The following is a 22,600-nucleotide window of genomic DNA, read 5'->3' on the forward strand; positions in this document are numbered from 1 at the left end:
ACGCCTATGTAGATATTCCATTAAAAATCTGCCATTTCCAGCTACAGTAGTCATTTACAACATTAACAATGTCTACACTGTATTTCTGATCAGTTATTTTAATGGACAAAAAATTACCTTTTCTTTTAAAAACAAGGACATTTCTAAGTGACCCCAAACTTTTGAACGGGAGTGTAAGTGTTAAATGAATGGTAATAAGTGTAATTTCATTATTCCAGATCTGCTAATCATTTAAAAGAAGAATCAGACAAAAATAAGTGTTTGAAGATTTGAATTGAAATTATTCCACTATTATGACATAGAAAGAGACAGACCAAATGAATAGCAAACAGCACCAGCTAAGCACCAGCATTCGTGAGTATTTTCTCAACATCCCACTGGCAGTAAACAGCTCAGTCACAGGGGAGATGGAAGGTGCAGTGGTGCAATGGGGAGCAGCTGTGACAGAGCAGCTGGGGTAATCGTGTCTGGGGCCTTGCCCCCCTGCCCCACTCTCTCTCTCATCCTCCTCTCCCCTCATTCACTCTTTCGCTCACTCTCACTCACACACACACACACACACACTCACTCGCCCTTCTCTCCCTTCTCTCTCTTCCTCTCTCTCCGGCTCTCAGAGTCTGTGGCAGGTCACATCGTCTAGCGAGAGGTGAAGGCATTTCCCTGGCACGGGCGCCCGCCACCGCATTCCAGGGCAGATGCGGGCACAGCTGAGTCTGTCTGCCCTCTCCAATCAGTATCAACCGTAGACCCCTCGGAGAACACACCCGCCACGGCATCAAACATTAGACCGAGCACAGGACCGGTTAGTAATTGCATCACATTAATGAGCTGGCGCTGCCAAGTGAAATGGCATCACGTCGGGAGTTATCGCAGCACACGGAGCGATAGCATCACTGTAGAGTAAACATAGAGGCAGAGAACGAGAGCGAGAGCATAGTATCACAGTTAGGATACAAAAACAAGGCAATAGTGAGCACCCTGTTAACCATGTCAGTGGTTGCGGAGAGCGCAGAGGATAATAATGCAACATCATAACAACAATACTCGAGGAATACCCCCTCACTCAGTCCTCCTTACCTTATTGGCGCAGAAGGATAAGAAGACTGGATGGGATGTCACCGCATTGTTGCTGTCAGGTAGCTGTTTTCTGTCAGGTAGTTTGCAGTCAGTGGCTATGGAGGAGAACATAAAAGGATGCTATTTACATAAAGAAGATTGGGACATTGGTCTATCGCATTACTCCTGTGCGCAAGTCAGTCAGGGCAAGACCGTCTGCTAAACAGATCAGATGTAACGTATCCTATAGTTGATACAGCATAGGGCAATAGCATCAGATGAGTCTTGGGGCAGCGATTGCATCACGTTAGAGCAAAATAGGCCTGCAGTAACAGTAGTCCGCTGCTCCCATACTGCCCTCTATCAACTCAGTCTATTAGTTCAGCATCACTACCTCCCAATGGCCAAGGTTATCGTAAGGCACTGATAATGTCTTAGATGTGTGTGTGTGTGTGTGTGTGTGTGTGTGTGTGTGTGTGTGTGTGTGTGTGTGTGTGTGTGTGGGTGTGTGGACGTGTGGACGTGTTTAACTATTCTTGTGGGGACCAGAAGTCCCCACGAACAAAAGTATGACCAACCGGGGACATTTAGTTAGAATTAGTGTTACGGTTAGAATTACATTAAGGGATAGGGTTAGGAGCTAGGGTTAAGGTTAAGGTTAGGTTTTTGGGTTAAGGTTAGGGTAAGAGTCTGGGTTAGGGTCAGGTTTAGAGTTAGGGGTTAGGGAAAATAGCATTTTGAATGGAACTGAATTGTGTGTCCCAACAAGACTGTGTGTGTGTATATGCATGTGTTCCGGCATTGTGCTGACCTGATTAACTGGATATAATGACTTGCATATGGATGAACAGACTATAGGGCCAGAAGGGATTAAGGGAGTAAAGTTAATTAATTGACTTTGGTCTGTAGCTACTTAGACTTATGCTACGGTGCCCGTGCACCAAGTCTCTTCATCTCCCCAACTACAGTACCTCACCACTGGGATCTATACAAGTACACCAAAAAAGGAACTATCAGACAATTGTGCGATGATTCCCTTCACCCATTTCCATCCTCAAAAAATATTGCTTTGAAATGTCTTATAAATGTCACGTCAATTGTGTATCTGGACATTACGAACTGTATTAAACCAAATGAAGTGGATTCATAAATCCCTGGACATTGGACGGTTGAGCAGGCAGGGACGTGGGCAAGTCGTCTTACCGAGGGACCCAACAAGGCCACTGTTACCTTCCTGTGATCACGACGTGTCACGACCAGCCACAGCCCACCATCACTCACCAGAGGCCATCCTGTAAACTAGGGGGCACCGTCATCCACTTGATCATTTCATTGTCACTTCCTTCCGATTCTAAGATACTCGTCTTGCATGACACCAAGTCCTTCTCAGACTGAGGCAGTCCTAATATGGACACCGTAGCAATGGTTTCATCTTGCGTTGTTTGATGTGTTTCATCTTTTTAGGCCTCTTGCAAGACGAAACCCGATGCTGGGCTAAAAAAAGATCCTGATATAACCCAACAATAACCCATTCGTATGATATGAGCCAAAGATGTTTTCAACTTCTAGTGTTTATTAGGTGTTATATAAGGCACAGATAATACAGTCGTAACACCTCCAGTCATCAGTGCGTATCAAAACAGCCTGAGACAGGGCTGCAGGTAAAACTGTCCCACTCTGCTGTTCTGCACCTGAGGAGGAGATTCCCTAGGGAGGCATGATCACAGGATGTTTCTGCTGCAGCTGTCACTGGTCATGTCTTTTAACAGTCACCACCGAACACAGAGCCCAGGTAGAGAGAGGAGAGATGAATTTAGTACACTTTGTGTACCCATACATGCATTCCAACATGCTTGCACATGCTCTAGATGTATACCTAAACACACACACACACACACACACACACACACACACACACACACACACACACACACACACACACACACACACACACACACACACACACACACACACACACTTCTAATGTTTCTAACCAAGACACTTTTACTGTTGGAAACAGGAGTCCTGTGAGTCATTTCATTTACATGAAAATTGACACCCACCATTCCAACGTACTCTCCTGGCTTGTGCGTGTGTGCGTGTGTGTGTGTGTGTGTGTGATAGACTGTGGGCACTAGGAGAAGGTGCTATTCTCTAATGCAGCCTTCTTCAACTCTAAAACTTGGGCAGCGTTATAGAGAGTTTCCATTCATTACCATTGCAAGTTTAGAACCTTCAGTGTCTCTCTCAAGAGTAAAAATGTACAGAGGTAGTCGTCTATATCAAATCAAACTTTATTAGTCACATGCGTCGAATACCACATGTGTAGACCTTACAGTGAAACGCTTACTTACAAGCCCTTAACCAACAGTGCAGTTCAATAAAGAGTTAAGAAAATATTTACCAAATAAACTAAAGTAAAAAAAATTATAAAAAGTAACACAATAAAATAACAATAACGAGGCTATTTACAGGGGGTACCAGTACCGAGTCAATGTGCGGGGGTACAGGTTAGTCGAGGTAATTTGTAGGGGTGAAGTGACTATGCATAGATAATAAACAGCAAGTAGCAGCAGTGTAAAAAATAAATGGAGGGTTGGGGGTGTCAATGTAAATAATCCGGTGGCCATTTGGTTAATTGTTTGGCTGACTTGGCGCTCCTGTACCGCTTGCCGTGCGGTAGCAAAGACAACAGTCTATGACTTGGGTGACGAGTCTTTGACAATTTTTGGGGCTTTCCTCTATCAAGGCAGTTTAACAGCTATCAAAAGCTATTTAATGTTGTGTTCATTATGAATAATTACTGGCTATACTGATGATTATCTTACAATCAGATTGGAGATTTTATCAGGAAGAGATCAAGTATCTGAAGGTAAATGGCACCGTTATATGGATTGTAGAAACAAACTATAGACAGGAAGGACATTGGTAGCAATTAGATATAGATGTGACAGAATGAGCTCAATATCTGGCAAATCAGTGGTTCTCAGTCACTCACAATTTGGTAAAATAAGAGAAACTATAATAGTGAAATGCAGACAATGCAATGTTCATATACAATAGATATCTGATGCCCTCTGGTGGTGGACAACACACTGCAAATACACTACTTGCCTTTCCAACCCCAACGGTCACGGCTAGAAGAGATACAGCGTTTGTCAAATTAACGTAACGCTTCGAACACACCGACCGTGACATGGCGTTTCGATACACCAGAAGTACATTCATTTCCAATGGAACGCTGCGTTTGCCTTGCAGCATTGCGTTGCAGAGGCAGTTGTAGTGCGTTCTGTGCGTTCTACGCATCAAATTGTATGCGTAGACTTGACAGAAAGTAGCAACATTTTGAATGTTGAATTTTTGTTGCACACATATCCAGTAAAAAAAAAGTGGGATTACATAATAAAAAGTTTGACTGGAGAATTTCTTTACATTTTTTTAAATGTATTTGCCAAGTATATTATTTATTCGATGACATCCACAAATTCATTGTGAGAGCCTATAATATAATTTCCCTCCAAAATGCAGCTTTGGAGCGAAATGCATAATAGTCAAGATAGCAGAGTCGGCTCTTTCAACAATGAGACCAACGTTGAGGAAGATGGTCTTGATCGCGCTGTTGGGCCGGGACCAGCCCTGCCGAAAGCCCAGGTCTGTGTGGGTCCAGAGATGGTTACAGTCCCGAAAGCAGGCAGGGGAGCTCCACCGTCTCATTCAAGAGCTTCGACTGTTTGGAGAGGAATTCCGAAGTTACTTTCGTCTGGACCGAAGCCAGTTCGATCACCTGCTCCAGATGGTTGGAGCCAGGATCATCCGGATGGATACCAACTACCGGGAGTCCATCAGCCCAGTTGAACGCCTGGCGATTTGTCTCCGGTAAGATACATTCTAGTAAATTTTTAAAGCCTTTGATACCATAATTGATTGATATTTGATACATTGTTTTTATGTGGAACCTAGCTAGCTAAAGGGCTCTCTAGTTAATCGTCCCTATTTGACATCAGATGTACTTTTACACAATGTTCAGTAGGACTATAACTTTTCCCAAAGTTGGTTTAGAATCCTTTTTTAATTATGCAATGTTACCAAATGAAAAGAAAATTGGGGTGCCTTCTGCTCTGATGAAGGTAGGCTAGTCTTCTCCAGGACCCATTGTTGTGGGTCACGTTAACTAGCCACATCTAGCACAAGCTCACTACTAAACTGTCCTGGCAATCCTACTATCGTGGACACTTGTCTCCAAGCAGCATTTTTTGTGTTTATGTCCCTGTAGCTGTCAGCAGTTGTGTCAAAAAGACACGGTTTTGAGGATACTGCGAAAATGATTCTCTCCATGTGTCCAACCGCATGCGACCATCTGCAAAAGATACCTGCATCAGTATAGTTGCCTAGCTGCGCAAAATGTTACGTAGCAGTGATGCAATGACACAGTCGGTGTGTTCGAAGCGTAAAAGAAATCTGACGTTCATTTGACAAAAACTGGATACCTTCTAGCCATGACCCAACCCAACCAGTATTGGTTGTGGACGGTTAATCCCATTTAATATCACTTATTTCAGGACATGACAAGAAATTCTCAATATGTTTGTTTTTCTCTCAAATTAATCAACCTTGCAGGAAATGCAGTAGTCCTAATATATAGGGTTCAATTTACAGAATTGCTGGTTACTCCCCAGAGGCACCCCCATTAGTGTTGAAATATAAACATGTGCACCCCTATTCAATTTTGGTTCATCCCAGAATTTATAGGGCACCTTCAAAAGTCAATGTGCAATTTGAACCGCAACTGTGGGCAATCAATGTGAACGGTGATCATTCGATATTAGGCTTATTGGATGGATAAATTCAGCGAGTCAATAACCTACTACGGGAGGTGAAAATATAATGAGATTTTTTATTTATTTAAATAGGCAAGTCAGTTAAGAACAAATTCTCATTTACAATGACAGCCTAGGAACAGCGGGTTAACTGCCTTGTTCAGGAGCAGAATGACAGATTTTTACCTTGTCAGCTCTGGGATTTGATCTAGCAACCTTTCAGTTACTGGCCCAACGCTTTAGCCGCTAGGCCATCTGCTGCCCCTTTTAACAACTATCCCCTGGTTTTAAGCCAGGAAACCAACCATCCGTCTTTTTCCATATAGCCACTTCTAATAGACACCAAAATAGAGCTTGCCAGTTTGTAGTCTTAAAAACGGAAATGATTCACCTCTGCTTCATTCAGCCATTCCTATGAGCAAAGGAAGGAATAGGGTTTTGGGATAAACGCCGAAAATAAGGTCGGAGGTTAACACAGGCTTAGGAGATCTTATATGTTTTGTTCTATGAGATATTATCAGTCAGTTAATATGACCTTTACGAGTTATGAAGCCTTTTATCTGCTTTATGTGTTTTTTTTTACGTAAATGCTTCAAAATTCGCAAAAAGTGACGTCTGCTGATGAAAATGATCTCATAGAACAAACGTACAAGATCTCCTAAGCCTGTATTTACCACAGACCTTATTTTCAGCGTTTATCCAGTAGGCGTTGTCCAACAAACCATGGCCGAGTTAGTGCCTGCATAAAGACACCATTCCTATTGCTCTGTATATGTAACAGCCGTTGAAAGGATGGGACCAAGGTGCAGTGGAGAATGTATTCATCTTCACTTTTAATAGAAAGAATGAACACTACAAAATAAACAAAAATGACTAGCAACAGTTCTGTCAGGTTATCAAGAACTAAACAGGAAAATAACTACCCACAAACCCCAATGGAAAAACAGGCTGCCTAAGTATGGCTCCCAATCAGAGACAACGATAGACAGCTGTCCCTGATTGAGAACCACACCCGGCCAAAACAAAGAAATGCAAACACATAGAAAAAGGGACATAGAATGCCCACCCAAATCACACCCTGACCAAACCTAAATAGAGACATAAAAAGGCTCTCTCAGGTCAGGGCGTGACAGTATACAGGTTGGTTCCAACTTGTTTCCCATTAATCCGGCAGAATTGAATTATTGTACATTCTAGCTAACCCTAACCCTTTCTCTAACCTTAACCTAATTCTCATAACCGGATGCATTAATTGTCCTAAACTGCTGCATAAGTTCTCCTAACCTGCTACGAAAGTCACTTCTGCTGTACTCCATCTAGTCCAAACCGGCAGGCCTGCTCACAGAACAGCGTGTTTCCAATAACACGATACCATATTAATCCAATTGATCAAATAAAACAACTTGGGAGATTTCTTTGATTGCAATGATTATGACATGTATTACTCTTTTTTGTCACACAGTTCCAGGTTGTGAAGGCAGTGATTGTACTCTAGCTCTTGAGAAAACATGGGGGCCCAAGGGGGCTTAAGCCTGTTCGCATGCTTCCCAGTCGAAACAGTTTGCGCAAATATTATGACTACGTTTTGTGACGTTTCTGCTCGTTTTTGGTGTTCTGCGGGGGGGGTTTCAGCTGGTGTGCACATAAAAAATGTCTTACGGCAAGTCGAAGTTCGGCAGCCGATGTCTACACCGGTTCATCAGTGATTGGTCAACAGTAGGGGTGGGAACTATGGACGTGATTCTTCAATGAAGTGTTTGCTGTCATTCAACAATGAGGGAAGAGAAATTGTAGAAATAGGTGGGGTTTAGCCATATTATGACTTTGTGGCTGTGGTAACTAGTTTTCATCCAAATTTTTTCACTGCACCAAACAGCTTAGCTGGATGTAAAATTGCACGACTAAGACCGCCAAAGTTAATTCCAGATTTCTTGATTTATCTTAGATTAATTCAGACTATTTTGAAGAAGTGTTACTGGGTATCTTGTTGCAACGGTGGCTCAAGAAGGACAAACAACAATAATATTGCGTTTTTTCAAGCGAAGGTCTTTAAGGAGTATGCAAGCACAGACGTTCGCTTCGCCTAGCCAAGTTCTATGTATGGGACGCCTTTATAGCCTTCCCCCTTGGGTTCTCAGTTGATACGGACCACATCTGGCTAATGTGAACTACAATCCCGACGCTATGTTTTAACGTTTAGAAACACTATTAAATCCTTGCTAGCGATACGGTTTTTGAAACCTTGCCTGGTGCAACTTTGCTAAACAGCATACAGTAAGTTCATCTTTTTGAACAAAATCCACGGTTGATTATAAAAAAAATTGCTCAAATAAGCCAACAAATATGGTATAAATGAAAGGATACAGCAAGATACAAATGAAAGGACACGATACGATTGACATGGTTGAAAACTGTATCTGTAGACCTGCTTGGTATCTATCACTGCCAGTTCCACTTGTTAATTACTGACCGGCACCATATTGCCATTAACCCCTGAAATGCGACTCTGCTGGTGAAATACAGGTAATCACCAGGTGTCACAATAAAACAAACCAAAAAATTGGTTTTATAAAGATATTTATTTTTCCCAAATAATGTTTTCTATACATTTCATACAAAATTATTACGCGTTCCGTAATATAATTTCAACACATTTTATTTTGGTTCAAAATGGCTCTAACACCATCTGAGCTGACATAATACTACAGTAATCATATACTAGCCCCTATTCTACAGATAGGATGTTGGCTAAATGTTCCACTATAGGACCCCCCCCCCCACACACACACACACACACACACTGTGCGGAGCTGAAGGGGTTAAGGGGATTTGTGTTATGGTGTCGTAGTTGGAGCACTTGGCCCAATCCGATTCATCCTTATCAGAGAGAGTCAACTGGATTCCGTGTCTATTCAGACCGAGTATGTATTGGGAGCTGTAATCTGGCTACTGCCATACAGACTTTTGAAAGGATTTTCTCTGCCTATTTCAATGATGTACGCTGATAAAGATTGTAATGAGAATGGAAATTGCTTCAAGTGGAGTGAGAGGGCAGGCTGATCATTTGATCTTTACTAGAGAGGGATGCTCTGTGGGGGGGATGCCTTCTCTATGATACATGGATCGATTGCATTTCTGCTGTATAGCACGTCACTATAGTTTTCAAAGCACTTAACATAGCATGGAGCTCGCAACACATTGTGGAGAAGTGAGGGCTTATTGTCCCTATTTGAAGTTTGAAGTCAGAAAAGCATCTTTTGCATAAGACAGACAACTATTAAGTAACCACCACTCACCGGTGATCTTCAAAAGCTTTATTACATTGTGATTCAAGGTGAACAGGAAGGTTTCTTGACAACTCTCATTTGGCATTCTTTGTTGTCCTTCATTGTGCAGGTGAGAATCAAGTATAATATTAATATGATAAAATAAAAATTATTATTATAATTAAAGCCTCTTTCGACAACATTCTTTTTGTCTTGATTTTGTCATTACACAAGTCATTCCGCAACAATATTCTAACGATTAGATTAACACACAATTCATGATATCAAGAAAACAACATGAACATTTTAGTAAAACATTTCAGTAGAACTAACTGCATTAGCTCTAATGCAAAGGTTTGGCAACTGCAAAATGGCCCTTCAAACATCCCAACAAATGTAAATAAGCCTGATTTTAACCTAATCCATCCTTGCAATGGCTGACCAACAATTCCTTGTGAAATGTTACTCTTGCCTAGCATTAGCTATAGCTTAGCAATACTGGACCAGTTCGCTCATGGTGCAGCCGGATCGGCAGCATACCCCAGCAGGCCCCACGTCTCGGCGGGTACGGGAGGACACGGTGTATCCCAGAGGGACGGTTGAAGGCTCCATGTCCACTTGGACCTGTGGAGGTGTGCTGGGAAACCCTGGATGGGTCTGCTGGTCTTCTGTCATGCTCTCTGTGGAGTCCTGGTCATCTTGCTGTGTCACCACATCTTCACCAGTCTCTGAAGTCCTCAGGTTGGCAAATTGATTGCTGTTCAGCCAATCCAGAATTACCCCTGTAGAAGGAAAAAACAGAATTAGGCATCATTCACAATTTAGGCAGATGTCAGCAGAGGTGTCATGCCTATAGGGGGCACAAGGGCACATGCCCCCTCAGAATTGAATCTGTTATTTTTATTTAACCTTTATTTAACTAGGCAAGTCTGTTAAGAATAAATTCTTATTTACAATGCAGCCTACCCCGGCCAAACCCAGGACTCCCAATCACGACCGGTTGTGATACAGCCTGGAATCGAACCAGAGTCTGTAGTGATGCCTCCAGGACTGAGATACTTAGACTGCTGCACCACTTGGGATTTATCCTGTTTTCATATTTTGTAGATGTTAAATGAGTTACTAAACTTAATTTTTAAGCCCAAGTTTTATCAAAATTGTTTATAAAAATATCTGTCAGGGGTATTTTGCAGAGGGGGCACTCTGGCTGGAACCCCCTACTCTCCCTAGTAAGTGGTTACTTCAAAGGTGCACCACGGAGCAAGAAAAAGAGTTACGAGTGACACACAGGGTTTGATTTGATTTTAGCAGTCAGTGATGGGCAGCACCCGCAGGAGGTATGTTTGTAAATTAATGTGATCAAGCTATGTAGCCTATTCATTCCTTCTTGATGAATAAATAAAACAAAAATGTTTTGTTGTTTCTCTGAAATACTACCACCTAGCAATTTTATAAAGTTTGCTTTAGCTAGCTAGCCAGATTGGGAACCTATCTCCCAACCTTATAACTAGCTAACAAGCCATTTCAGGCTATCAATCAAATTAGAGTAGATTATCTAACTATCTTAGCTATCGGCTGGAAGGTTGCTAGAATTTAGCAACCAATTACAAAATGTACTGATTAAGACTCACATTCCTTTCAATCTTTTAACCAGATTTTGCAGAGATACAGAGTAAACATAATTAGTTTCTTGAAAAAATAACCACCAGTCGAGAATACAGACAGCTCAAGAGGTAAAATTAGATATGCTGAAAAAAATGCTTGTTTTAAATGTAATCTGGCATGCTAAGTGTTTAAATATCATGATATTATTGTATTAATTATGACGCCATGATATATGCCTGTATCGATGATAGGTGTTATGATCCCATGTACTGTGTTGTAATTTGTATGTAATATCTTAGGCATGTTATTGCAGTATATTGAGATGTGTGATTTACAGTCAGAAGGACGCCCTCATTAAAATGACAATGGAACAGGTAAAGAAGATAAGCTATGCAGAAAAAAAGAATGATGATTATGGCTCTGTTTCAGGTGATTGAAAAATGCTCAATTCTACAACTTCTCCTCCCGAGAAGGAGGGGTTCTCCAACTCCATCCTCATATACTTTGTGCTTTGGATGTCAGCTTGTTTGAGAAGAGGATTCCATTTACCCCCAATCTCCATTCTCATCCCACTGGGCACAGACGTCAATTTAATGTCTATCCCACGTCATTCTTTGAAATAACGTGGAAACAATGTTGATTCAACCAGTGTGTACCCAGTTGGATGCGTTTGAGTATAAAAATACATGCATGCCTTTCGGATTCAACTAAACTGAACTCCGGCACAAACAGCAGTGTAATAAACGTATGGAAACAAGCTATTAGGTCCTTGAGAGTTGTACTCACTGTGGTGGTTGACGGGGTGTTGTCCAAGCTCCGGAGTGGAGCGCTTCAGTCTGGAGCTCCCACACGATGTGACTACCATACGGATAAACTCTCTCCCACACAGCTTCACCCTGGCATCCTGCCCGTGGGTCCCATACACCCCAACCATGAGAACTACCACAAGAGACACAAGACACTTAGCATCCATGATGTTGATGAGGGTGTTTGCGCCCAAGTAAATCACACAAACAGCAAATCGATGCAGCGAGTATGGTACGATGAGGTGAGGAGGGATGTGATGTGTAGCTTGTGAGAGCTTCCTAGGGCCTTATATAGTGCCCTGCTGTCTATTCCAGGCCGGGATTCTCGTAAGGAGCCATTCGCCCTTGGCCAAGGAAAAGGATGTCCTGATCTTGAGATCACTTCATGTAAAAGAGAGTTCCCCTCAAGGCTGGAACTCTCATTTGAGATAAATACATGTCAAATGGTGATCTATAGCATGGGGGTTTGTGAACTGGGGTTAGTGGTGCAAGTATAGGAAAATGAATACTTCCAGGTGATCTGAAATTGTTTTTCCTTTTCATTATAAAGATTTGGTTTACTCATATACAAGAAAAGCCTCTTATGGCCCCAAAACCATAGGGTGATCCATATATTGACCTGATGGATAATAAATCTGCTATTTGTTATAGGTAGCCCAGTCGCTAAGGAGTTGGACCTGTGGCTGAAAGGTGGCTGCTTTGAATCCTGGGCCAGACGCTGAGAAAAAGGGAGTGAGTGGAAGACTCATTTCCATTGTTCCCTGTAACATATGGACAATAAAGTTGTTGTGTTGTATCCTAACATTATGAAATATTTCATTATCTAACCCTGATGAGCCTCTATTGTGAAAATATGGCGCATAACTTACTCCATAAATCTTGACATTTAGGGACTTTTTATTTTTTATTGTTTTCTCTGTGATTAGTTTGCATATTTTCTTTGAGAAGTGTTATTTACCAACTGTGGCTATGTGTCTGGACTTATCTAGAAGAAGGGGAGCTAATAAAATCAGGATGCAGGTGCAAAACAAAGTCAAGGATAATGACATACCATGCGCATTCATACCACAGCTTCATATTTCAAACATTTGTTGAATACGCACATTATGCGGTACTTGGCATTGAGCTTCAGTTACATCTTGTTTTGTTCGCCTTAAAATAACATATGCAGACAATAAAATGCAAAGTGCATCATATCTAGAATAGCAATAGCAAGGAGTCCCATGGTGGAGTCACAGCCGTCACACGGATTATTTTCACAGTGTGTGTGTGTGTGTGTGTGTGTGTGTGTGTGTGTGTGTGTGTGTGTGTGTGTGTGTGTGTGTGTGTGCATTCCCTGTCTTTCCCTACTTGGCTCCAGGTTGACCTAGAAGACACCGCCAGGCAACTGGCTTCTCGCTTTAATTGATGTTGAACATGCAGCTTGGCATTTTTCGGCATGAATCTTGTTCTGGAGGCAGCTCTGCAGACTGGTCACTAGCTGGCACAGCCACAAAGTCATAAAATCTCATTTTAAACCTAACCTTAACCACACTGCTTACCCTAATGCGTAACCCTAACCTTAAATTAAGACCAAAACAGCTGATTTTTGTTTTCATGAATTTTTACAATATAGTTTGCAAATTAGCCATCTAGCGGAAATCTCTCAGTTCTGATTCCAGGGCAAGATTCATGACAATAGATTGACGTTGCTAGCTACTGTACATATTTACCTCAGCCTGCCTAGTCGAATAGCTAGCCAGCCAGCTAGCCAGACAGTTTTATTTAGCTAACATCAGCTAGCTAGCTAGCTAGCTAGCTAGCTACTGTAACTGTTATTGTAGCTTTCTGTTTGTATGTGGCTTGCACTTCAATGTCATCCCTCGAGGAGATTTTCTTGTATCTTTCCAACCAGGCGAAGTACTATGAAGGCACCACTGATCTCAACAAGAGGCGCAACATTCAGAGAAATTCACAATTCAGGGTGAATTCAACGCTAAGCAGTTAACTTCTATTAGATAATTGGACAGATTAAGCTATGAAAAACCTTTTTCCATCTAGCTAGTTGGTCATCTATATGTTGCTAGCTATACATATAGTTCAGTGGAGGCTGCTGAGGGGAGGGGGGTGAGAAAGAAAGTGAGAGAAGGAGAGAGAGGTGGGAAGAGAGTGGAAGAGAGACGGAGAGAGAGAGAGAAACAGAGAGAGAAAGACAGCAATGCAAATGTACTTAGACTTGAGTATTTCAACAACTCTTCTCATCCAACTTGTTAGGCAATCATGTACCTACATGGGAAGGATGGACAGCCACACAGGAAGGTGATTTTTTACTAAGGAGGAGAAGGAGGCTGTGCTGACCGAGATGCATGCTGGTCATTTCAGAGTGAAGTGCATGATTGCCAAAATCAACCTACGCTTCTTCTGACGGGGAATTGTCAAGGAGGTGGACATCTGGGAAAGTGAAATAACCTTTTGTTTATCAATCACATTCTATTATATCTGAAATTATTATGATTTCAATGAATGTCATAGAGAGAGCACAATGTTTAAATGTGTCACTTTTTGCTTAATATTCTGTCTGTAGTTGTGTGAGAGACACACATTTCAACCTTGAATATAGATTTAATTATTGTCAAATGTGTTTTACCAATGTAGAGCAGAAAGTTGTTTTGTTTGTAATTTAAATCAAACATGTATTATTATTTCCCACACAGATGTGCAGTTGTTTTTTGTAGTTGGCTACATCCTTCGATATTATCACTGATTAACTAGTTGTGGTAACATGTTATAGTTAACCCCCTAGAGTCGATTGACGCACAATCTAAGTTACATAGTTAAAAGAATCCCCATCAAAATATGTCAGTTAAAGCTAGAGGTATCTGTTCCTGTAGCACTTCTGCATCTGCGGTGAAAGGTGTCAGAGCTAGAGCAGTGTTTGTCAGACCATGAGACATCCCAGAAATCAGTCTATTCACGAAAACGTCTGTAGCATCTGAACGGTTTGACCTACAAACTATTATCCCTCTATGGAAAGCGGTACCGGTTTAAAAAATGAATGAAGGTAAGATGGTAGTTTTCTACCGACTCCAAACATTGGTTAAATATGCGTAAAAAAATATATAATAAATTGTATACAGTACCAGTCAAAAGTTAGGACACACCTACTCATTCAAGGGTTTTTCTTTATTTATACTATTTTCTACATTGTTGAAAAATTGTAAAGACAACAAAACGATGAAATAACACATATGGAATCATGTAGTAACCAAAGAAGTGTTTTTAAAAAATCGAAATATATTTTAGATTGAGATTCTTCAAAGTAGCCATCATTTGCCTTGGTGACATCTTTACACACTCTTGGCATTCTCTCAACCAGCTTCATGAGGAATTATTTTCCAACAGTCTTGAAGGAATTCCCACATATGCTGAGCACTTTGGCTGCTTTTCCTTCACTCATTTGGGTTGAGGTCGGGTGATTGTGGAGGCCAGGTGGAAGCCAGGTCATCTGATGCAGCACTCCAGCCCTTACACAGCCTGGAGGTGTGTTTTGGTTCATTGTCCTGTGGAAAAACAAATGATAGTCCCATTAAGCGCAAACCAGATGGGGTGGCGTATCACTGCAGAATGCTGTGGTAGCGGTGCTGGTTAACTGTGCTTTGAATTCTAAATAAATCAGACAGTGTCAACAGCAAAGCACCCACACACCATCACACCTCCTCCTCCATGCTTCATGGTGGGAACCATACATGCGGAGATTAGATTCACCTACTCTGCGTCTCTGGAACCAAAAATCTCAAATTTGGACTCATCAGACCAAAGGACAGATTTCCACCAGTCTAATGTCCATTGCTCGTGTTTCTTGGCCCAAGCAAGTCTATTCTTCTTATTGGTGTACTTTAGTAGTGGTTTCTTTGCCGCAATTCGACCATGAAGGCCTGATTCACGCAGTCTCCTCTGAACAGTTGATTTTGAGATGTGTCTGTTACGTCTTTTACCAAATAGGGCCCTCTTCTGTATACCAACCCTACCTTGTCACAACACACAAAAATCCACAAATTAACTTTTAACAAGGCACACCTGTTAATTGAAATGCATTCCAGGTGACTACCTCATGAAGCTGGTTGAGAGAATGTCAAGAGTGTGCAAAGCTGTCATCAAGGCAAAGGGCGGCTACTTTGATGAATCTCAAACATTTGTTTAACACTTTTTTGGTTACTACATGATTCCATTTGTGTTATTTCATAGTTTTGATGTCTTCACTATTATTCTACAATGTAGAAAATAGTCAAAATAAAGAAAAACCCAGGAATGAGTAGGTGTGTCCAAACTTTTGACTGGTACTGTATATAACAAAAATGCTAAATGATACATGGTCATACTATCTTAAAACAATTCCATATGTCAGCTTAACACCCCCCCACCCCCCCTCCCCCAACATCGTCGATTTTTAAGAATTAATACACTACATTCCTAGCCGGCAGTCGGTGTGGATGTGAGACATTCAACATGCTGAACGAGAAAAACAACAGTTGAGATGAAATAACTTTTATTCTTTGCACATTCTTTGCAACCATTGCATAGTCTATTTATTGCAATTGAGTCCTGTATACAGTACTACAGTGTATCCAGTGCCTTCAGAAAGTATTCACACCCCTTGACTTTTCCACATTTTGTTGTGTTACAGCCTGAATTTAAAATGGATTAAATTGAGATTTTGTGTCACTGGCTTACACATAATACCCCATAATCTCAAAGTGGAATTATGTTTTTGAGCCAATAAGTATTCATCCCCAAGCCTAAATAAGTTCAGGAATAAAAATGTGCTTAACAAGTCACATAATAAGTTGCATAGACTCACTCTGTGTGCAGAAATAGTGTTTAACATGATTTTTGAATGACTACCTTCTCTGTACCCAACACATACAAATTATCTGTAAGGTCACTCAGTCGAGCAGTGAATTTCAAACACAGATTCAACAACAAAGACCAGGAAGGTTTTCCAATGCCTTTCAAATTGGTAGATAAAAAAGCAGACATTGAATATCCCTTTGAGCGTGGTGAAGTTATTAATTAAACTTTGTATGGTCTATCAATACACCCAGTCACTACAAAGATACAGGCGTCCTTCCTAACTCAGTTGCCGGAAAGGAAGGAAACTGCTCAGTGATTTCACTATGAGGCCAATGGTGACTTTAAAACAGTTGCCGGATGGTGAAGCCAAACGCTCGCATGCCTGTGGAATGCTTGGCCAACTTGAGGATGCGGAAGATGCGCATGAGCTTGACCACCTTGCTAACCTTGCTGACCCGGCCATAGTCTTCAGGTCCTCCTGGGCACTGGCATCATTTACATCTGTGAAAATGTTAAAAATAATCTGGATGAAGTAGGACATGACGGCCAAAAGGTCCACAAAGTTTAGAGCGCTTTTCACAAAGTGTTTGATGTCACAGGTGGTGAGCAGCCTCAATAAGTACTCAAAGGTGAAGAATACGATGGAGACGATCTCCACACACTCCATGTAAGTCATGCCGTAGATGATGTACTTCCTCAGCTCCTTCACCGTGTTGAGGGTCATCGCCACAATGGAGATGAGGACGAAAAGGCTGGAGAACACGGTGAAGCCCTTAGCCGCTAATGAGGAGTAAGGGTTCTCCATCAGGTCCCAGAGGGCCTTGCGGAACCCCCCCAGGAACATGGTCTTGAACATGGCCTCCTCGCCCCCGTGGGCCAGCTTGATCTCGTCGATCAGCTCCTGGTTGACCTTCAGGCCATCTTTGATCTCATCCATCTTTTCTTCAAACAGGATGCGGCAACACCTCGGAGTGTCCCTAATGCGCAGACCCCAGAAGTTCATCTCCTCAAAATTGAGCGGGCATAGACTCTCCATCACCCACATGACATTACTGCAGTAGAAGTGGAAGATGTAATGGAAGAAAGTGGGGTCCCGGTCAAAGAAGAACTCATTTTTGCGGACCGAATAGTCGTCACAGAGTGTCATCCTCTTCATAGGATCGGTACAGAGGGCCAGAGAGCCAATCCTGGTTTTGGGGTAGAGGAGAACTAGGTGGATTGGGAATTGAAAGACTTTCCCACCGACATTGATTGTGAATATGTTGGATTGTCTGGCGACACATTTTTCTTTCTCCCAATTGTTCTCGGGCCTTTTCTCCTTCAGAACCACTGTCTGAGGAGCAGGGCTGCCTAGGTAGTCCATAGACGTCCATGCTTTCACAGAGCTTTCCTGCCCAAAAGGGAAGCTAGCGTCTGGTTCCTCTGTGCTCTGGGAGAAGCTGGTGTTCAGCTTCACACTGGCAAACAATCTGGAGCGCCACTTTATTAGGTGGCAAGGGATTCTTGAAGGTTGTTCCATTGGAAATGTATGAGAAGAAAATAAATCTTGCTCACCCAGTGAAAGTTAAGTCATTAAAGAAAGACATTACCAGCAAATCCAATATCCCACACATTTTCTATTCCTCGAAACGAAGAACAAAAGGAAGATTTTCTTCATCCTTTTCTTACAAATTCAGCAGGGAGAGGAAAAGCTATACCGTGTTTGATTGGACGTGCAAGACGATCTAGAGCATGAGTTGGGGATTCATCCTCCTCACTGATTCTCTAATTCCATTGCTGTTCTTTCTATCCTAACAGGAGTTAAAAAAAATACTGTCAGTGAGGATTAGCGTTGTGATTTAAGGATTTGGTGCTGGGAGGAGGGAAATGCAGAGCAGAGACAGCAGTCGTTCATTTGTGACAGGGCTATTAAAGGCGTACAGGTACATACAGTTCAAACTGGACAGAAAGGAATCACAGTAAACAACCTCACGTATACCTTCATATCTATGCATTCATTCCAATCTCCATCATTTCACATTAATCCCATTGGTTGCAATTGTATCGTGCAGATCAATTCCCCCTTATTTCCACTGGCCTATAGACAGTATTTATACATTAAAGTAGCAATCTGCTGTTACTACATCCATTTTTGGACCTAATAAATTAATGATATGTTCCCATTGTTTCTTGAAGAACATAACTTGTAAATGCCTCGTGAGCATAGTTCAAACCCAAAATATAAGCTTGTTTTACTCCAATGTTAGTAAACAATGTAAATGTAATCTCTGCCCTTAACCTTGTTCTGAACACCTCCAAAACAAAGGTCATGTGGTTTGGTAAGAAGAATGCCCCTCTCCCAACCGGTGTGATTACTACCTCTGAGGGTTTAGAGCTTGAGGTAGTCACCTCATACAAGTACTTGGGAGTATTGCTATAGACGGTGCATTGTCCTTCTCTCTGCACATATCAAAGCTGCAGCTAAGGTTAAATCTAGACTTGGTTTCCTCTATCGTAATCACTCCTCTTTCATCCCAGCTGCCAAACTAACCCTGATTCAGATGACCATCCTACTCATGCTAGATTACAGAGACGTAATTTATAGATTGGCAGGTAAGGGTGCTCTCCAGCAGCTAGATGTTCTTTACCATTCGGCCATCAGTTTTGCACACCAATGCTCCTTATAGGACACATCACTGCACTCTATACTCCTCTGTAAAGTGGTCATCTCTGTATACCCGTCGCAAGACCCACTGGTTGGTGCTTATTTATAAACACTTTTAGGCCTCACTCCGCCCTATCTGAGATACCTACTGCAGCCCTCATCCTCCACTTACAACACCCATTCTACCAGTCACATTCTGTTAAAGGTCCCCAAAGCACACACATCCCTGGGTCGCTACTCTTTTCAGTTCGCTGCAGATAGAGACTGGAGCAAGCTGGGGGAAAAAAACACTCAACTGGACAGTTTTACCTCAATCTCTTCATTCAAAGACTCAATCATGGACACTTACTGACAGTTGTGGCTGCTTCGCCTGATGTATTGTTGTCTCTACCTTCTTGCCGTTGTCTTTGCCCAATAATGTTTGTACCATGTTTTGTGCTGCTACCATGTTGTGTTGCTACCATGCTGTGTTGTCATGTGTTGCTCCCATGCTATGTTGTTGTCTTAGGTCTCACTTTATGTACTGTTGTGGTGTCTCTCTTGTCGTTATGTGTGTTTTGTCCTATATTTTTATTTTACTTTGTATTTTTAATCCCAGCCCCTGTCCCCGCAGGAGGCCTTTTGCCTTTTGGTAGGCCGTCATTGTAAATAAGAATTTGTTCATAAGTGACTTGTCTAGTTAAATAAAGGTTAATAAATTAAAAAAAAAAATGTAAATAAATAAAAAATAAAATATCTTTCAAATGTTCATTGATAGACACATTTTATTGATAGACTAAATTTGTAAGTGCCATTACAAGTGCATTTGTTTTGTCTAGTCCTTCGAAATTCAACTTTATATTGATATGAGACTCCACACTGCTTTAATTAGTTAATCGGGCTTTGTCTTTGCAATTAAAATATACCTATAAAATAATATATATTTTTTATGCAACTATAATAAGAAATGAAAGGCATTATACTGATTATTCATCGCCCCCATCCGCCTATTTTATGGAGTGGAATGAACCACAATACCGGAACCGGAAATGTACATTTATTTTAAATATACTATGTTTTTAATCCAGGGAGGTGTATTTTTGAAAGCATATCATACATAATATGAAATAATACAATTATAAAGTGCGTAAATGTATTAAAAGTTGAAAATATTTTGGATTACAGTTTGAATATATACCGTACTCTCACCACGTGACTTCCTTTCCAGTCAACCTGACAATATGGATGCCAGCCGCGTGCAGCCGATCAAGCTTGCAAGAGTAAGAAAACGCAATCATATTTAAGAGACTTTCAAGATATTAATGTGTACAATCGTAAATACTCAGTGTTTCATTTGAGCGAATTTTTGTTAAAGTTCCTGCCACGTTTATACTTGAACGGAGCCTCTTAGCTTGGTGAGCTGCGCGTGCTGGAAGTGCTAAATTACAGCAACGGTTAATGTATCTAGCTTAACACTCGCTAGGTAATTTAGCTGAAACACAGGCACTCTTACATCCCACGTTACCTCAGATGTTTAGTCGGCTAACTAACCGTTTTACACTTCTCCAGGTCACCAAGGTGCTCGGGAGAACTGGTTCCCAGGGACAGTGTACCCAGGTATGTGTTACTGAAACGCTAGTAGTATTAGCTAACTTGATAGCCAATCAGTTAATCAATGTCGATGGTTAGCAAAGTTAGCTAGCTAATGGTGATGTATTGTGCACTAACTAGTAGTCCTTGAGTCCACGTCTGTTCTTCTGGCTATACCACATGCTAATGTATAAGAGTATCCTGCATAGCTAGCTAGATTAGTGACCTTTCGCCACAACCAAATTAGCCATGTCATGGTAAAACAAAGTAGGTAGCTAATCAATGACATGTGTATCCCAACTGTCAATACATTGAAATGCAATTTATTAATAGAAATGCACTAGTTTAATCACTTGGTGTGATCAGATGTATTTAGCTCCTTGGTTCTGTGTTATGGAATCTGTAAACAGTGTAGTGCGTGGGTGGCTGTTGCATGTTCTAATGTATCCTGCCTGTCTCTTTCAGGTCCGTGTGGAGTTCATGGATGACAGCAACCGGTCGATCATCAGGAATGTGAAGGGGCCAGTCAGAGAGGGTGATGTGCTGACACTTCTGGAGTCTGAAAGGGAAGCCAGGAGGCTGCGATAAAGGTGTGTGCCATGTAAAGCAGGGCTCTCCAACCCTGTTCCTGTAGGTTCATTCCAACCCAGTTGTAACTCACCTGAGTCAGCATATCAGCCAGCTAATTATTCAAATCAGGTGTGCTAGGGTTGGAGTGAACCTACAGGATGGTAGTACTCCCGGGAACAGGGTTGGAGAGCCCTGATGTATAGTAGGGCAGTCATGTGTACTCCTAGACAGCAGTTGGGTGGGCATGTTTTTGCTTCAACCTGATTCAGTTAATCGTGGTCGTGAGGAGCAGTTTAGTGGAATCAGGTGTGTCGAAGTAGGGCTGGAACCCAATCCTGCAGGATGGGTGCCCATTCCTGAAGTAGCTTTTGGTGTGAAAATCTAAGGGAACTATAAACCAATGTTGCTATCAATGGCCTTCAAGGGAAGTCAAAACCACTCACCACAACCTCTATAAAACTATTACTTTAGGGTATAAGGTAAATAATTGTCTGGACTGTCTGAAGTCATTCGGCTCCACTTCCACTTGTATGTCATCCCAGGGATAGGTGTCTGTTAAAATTGTGTCCTTGGGTCTTGTTATTTTGCTGTTAAAAAATGGTATGTGCGTAAATTTAATGAATTCCCACATCTTTCCTTGCAGTGCCTGGCGAAGTTGTGAGATGCCAAACCAACGTCTGGGGTGCAGACACCCCATCAGTTCATCTGCAATGGCCCCACATCTCACTTGTGCAGTTTAAGAAAAAATAAACATTTGTTGTTCAAGGTGAAGATTTGTGTTTTTCCTGTTCAATGACCAATGTGTGTAGACATGTTGTGAATCAAAGTTAACTGTAATGGTGGTTTATTTTAAAGTACTCTTGTTTGTCCTTGAATATGGTATGGATGCCACCTGTTGCATTGATGATCCTATTTTGAACATACAATTCCCACCTACTGCAAAATGTGTGCAGGTGCTGAAGTAGAACCTTAAAAGGTTTGATTTGAATGATTGCTCTCCTTTTGTCAGAAGAGCAGCATACAGAAATGTACTGTACAGGGGGATGAATTGGCAGCGGTGTACTGATTTGGTCATCACGAACTAAATGGTGTGCTGCTAATGTACAGTATTTGGAACACTCACCTACGTTTGCTGAATTTTAAACTGAGCCATGGCCCCCCCTTTGCACTCCTGTAGATTTGAAAGGATTGGCTAGACGGGGTGGGATTTTCACCATATTGCTTACACCTATCCGATAGTTTCAGATCCACAGGGGTGGGTAGGAGGGCTAAGGGTGGATTTTGAGCCTGTACTTAGGACTAGCTCATTTGTAGGCCTAAACAGTGCCACTACAGTAACTTTAATTAGTTTTTTCATTAGATTTAAATATTGAGGTGGAATGTATGTTTGCACATGGAATGTTTTTCCTTTTATTTGGATTGGGTTTTGTAGCCTGA

General features: G+C 41.6%; 2 protein-coding genes and 1 pseudogene across 2 annotated transcripts; 1 reads left to right on the forward strand and 2 right to left on the reverse strand.

Moving 5' to 3' along the window:
• Positions 1-9,172: 9,172 nt before the first annotated feature.
• On the reverse strand, positions 9,173-11,807 carry insl3 (insulin-like 3 (Leydig cell)). The gene is made up of 2 exons (XM_045693765.1): positions 11,531-11,807; positions 9,173-9,921 (listed from the first exon to the last, which is right to left on the reverse strand). Exons 1-2 carry the CDS (start codon positions 11,715-11,717, stop codon positions 9,629-9,631), a joined length of 480 nt encoding a protein of 159 aa, XP_045549721.1. The 5' UTR covers positions 11,718-11,807; the 3' UTR covers positions 9,173-9,628.
• Positions 11,808-16,721: 4,914 nt separating this feature from the next.
• Positions 16,722-17,899, reverse strand: LOC106569004 (potassium voltage-gated channel subfamily V member 2-like; annotated as a pseudogene).
• Positions 17,900-20,178: 2,279 nt separating this feature from the next.
• LOC106568958 (40S ribosomal protein S28) lies at positions 20,179-21,934 on the forward strand. The gene is made up of 4 exons (XM_014139846.1): positions 20,179-20,283; positions 20,573-20,620; positions 21,059-21,183; positions 21,807-21,934. Exons 1-3 carry the CDS (start codon positions 20,245-20,247, stop codon positions 21,179-21,181), a joined length of 210 nt encoding a protein of 69 aa, XP_013995321.1. The 5' UTR covers positions 20,179-20,244; the 3' UTR covers positions 21,182-21,183; positions 21,807-21,934.
• Positions 21,935-22,600: the final 666 nt, after the last annotated feature.

Source organism: Salmo salar, chromosome ssa14 (assembly GCF_905237065.1).
Source record: "Salmo salar chromosome ssa14, Ssal_v3.1, whole genome shotgun sequence".
NCBI lineage: Eukaryota > Metazoa > Chordata > Actinopteri > Salmoniformes > Salmonidae > Salmo > Salmo salar.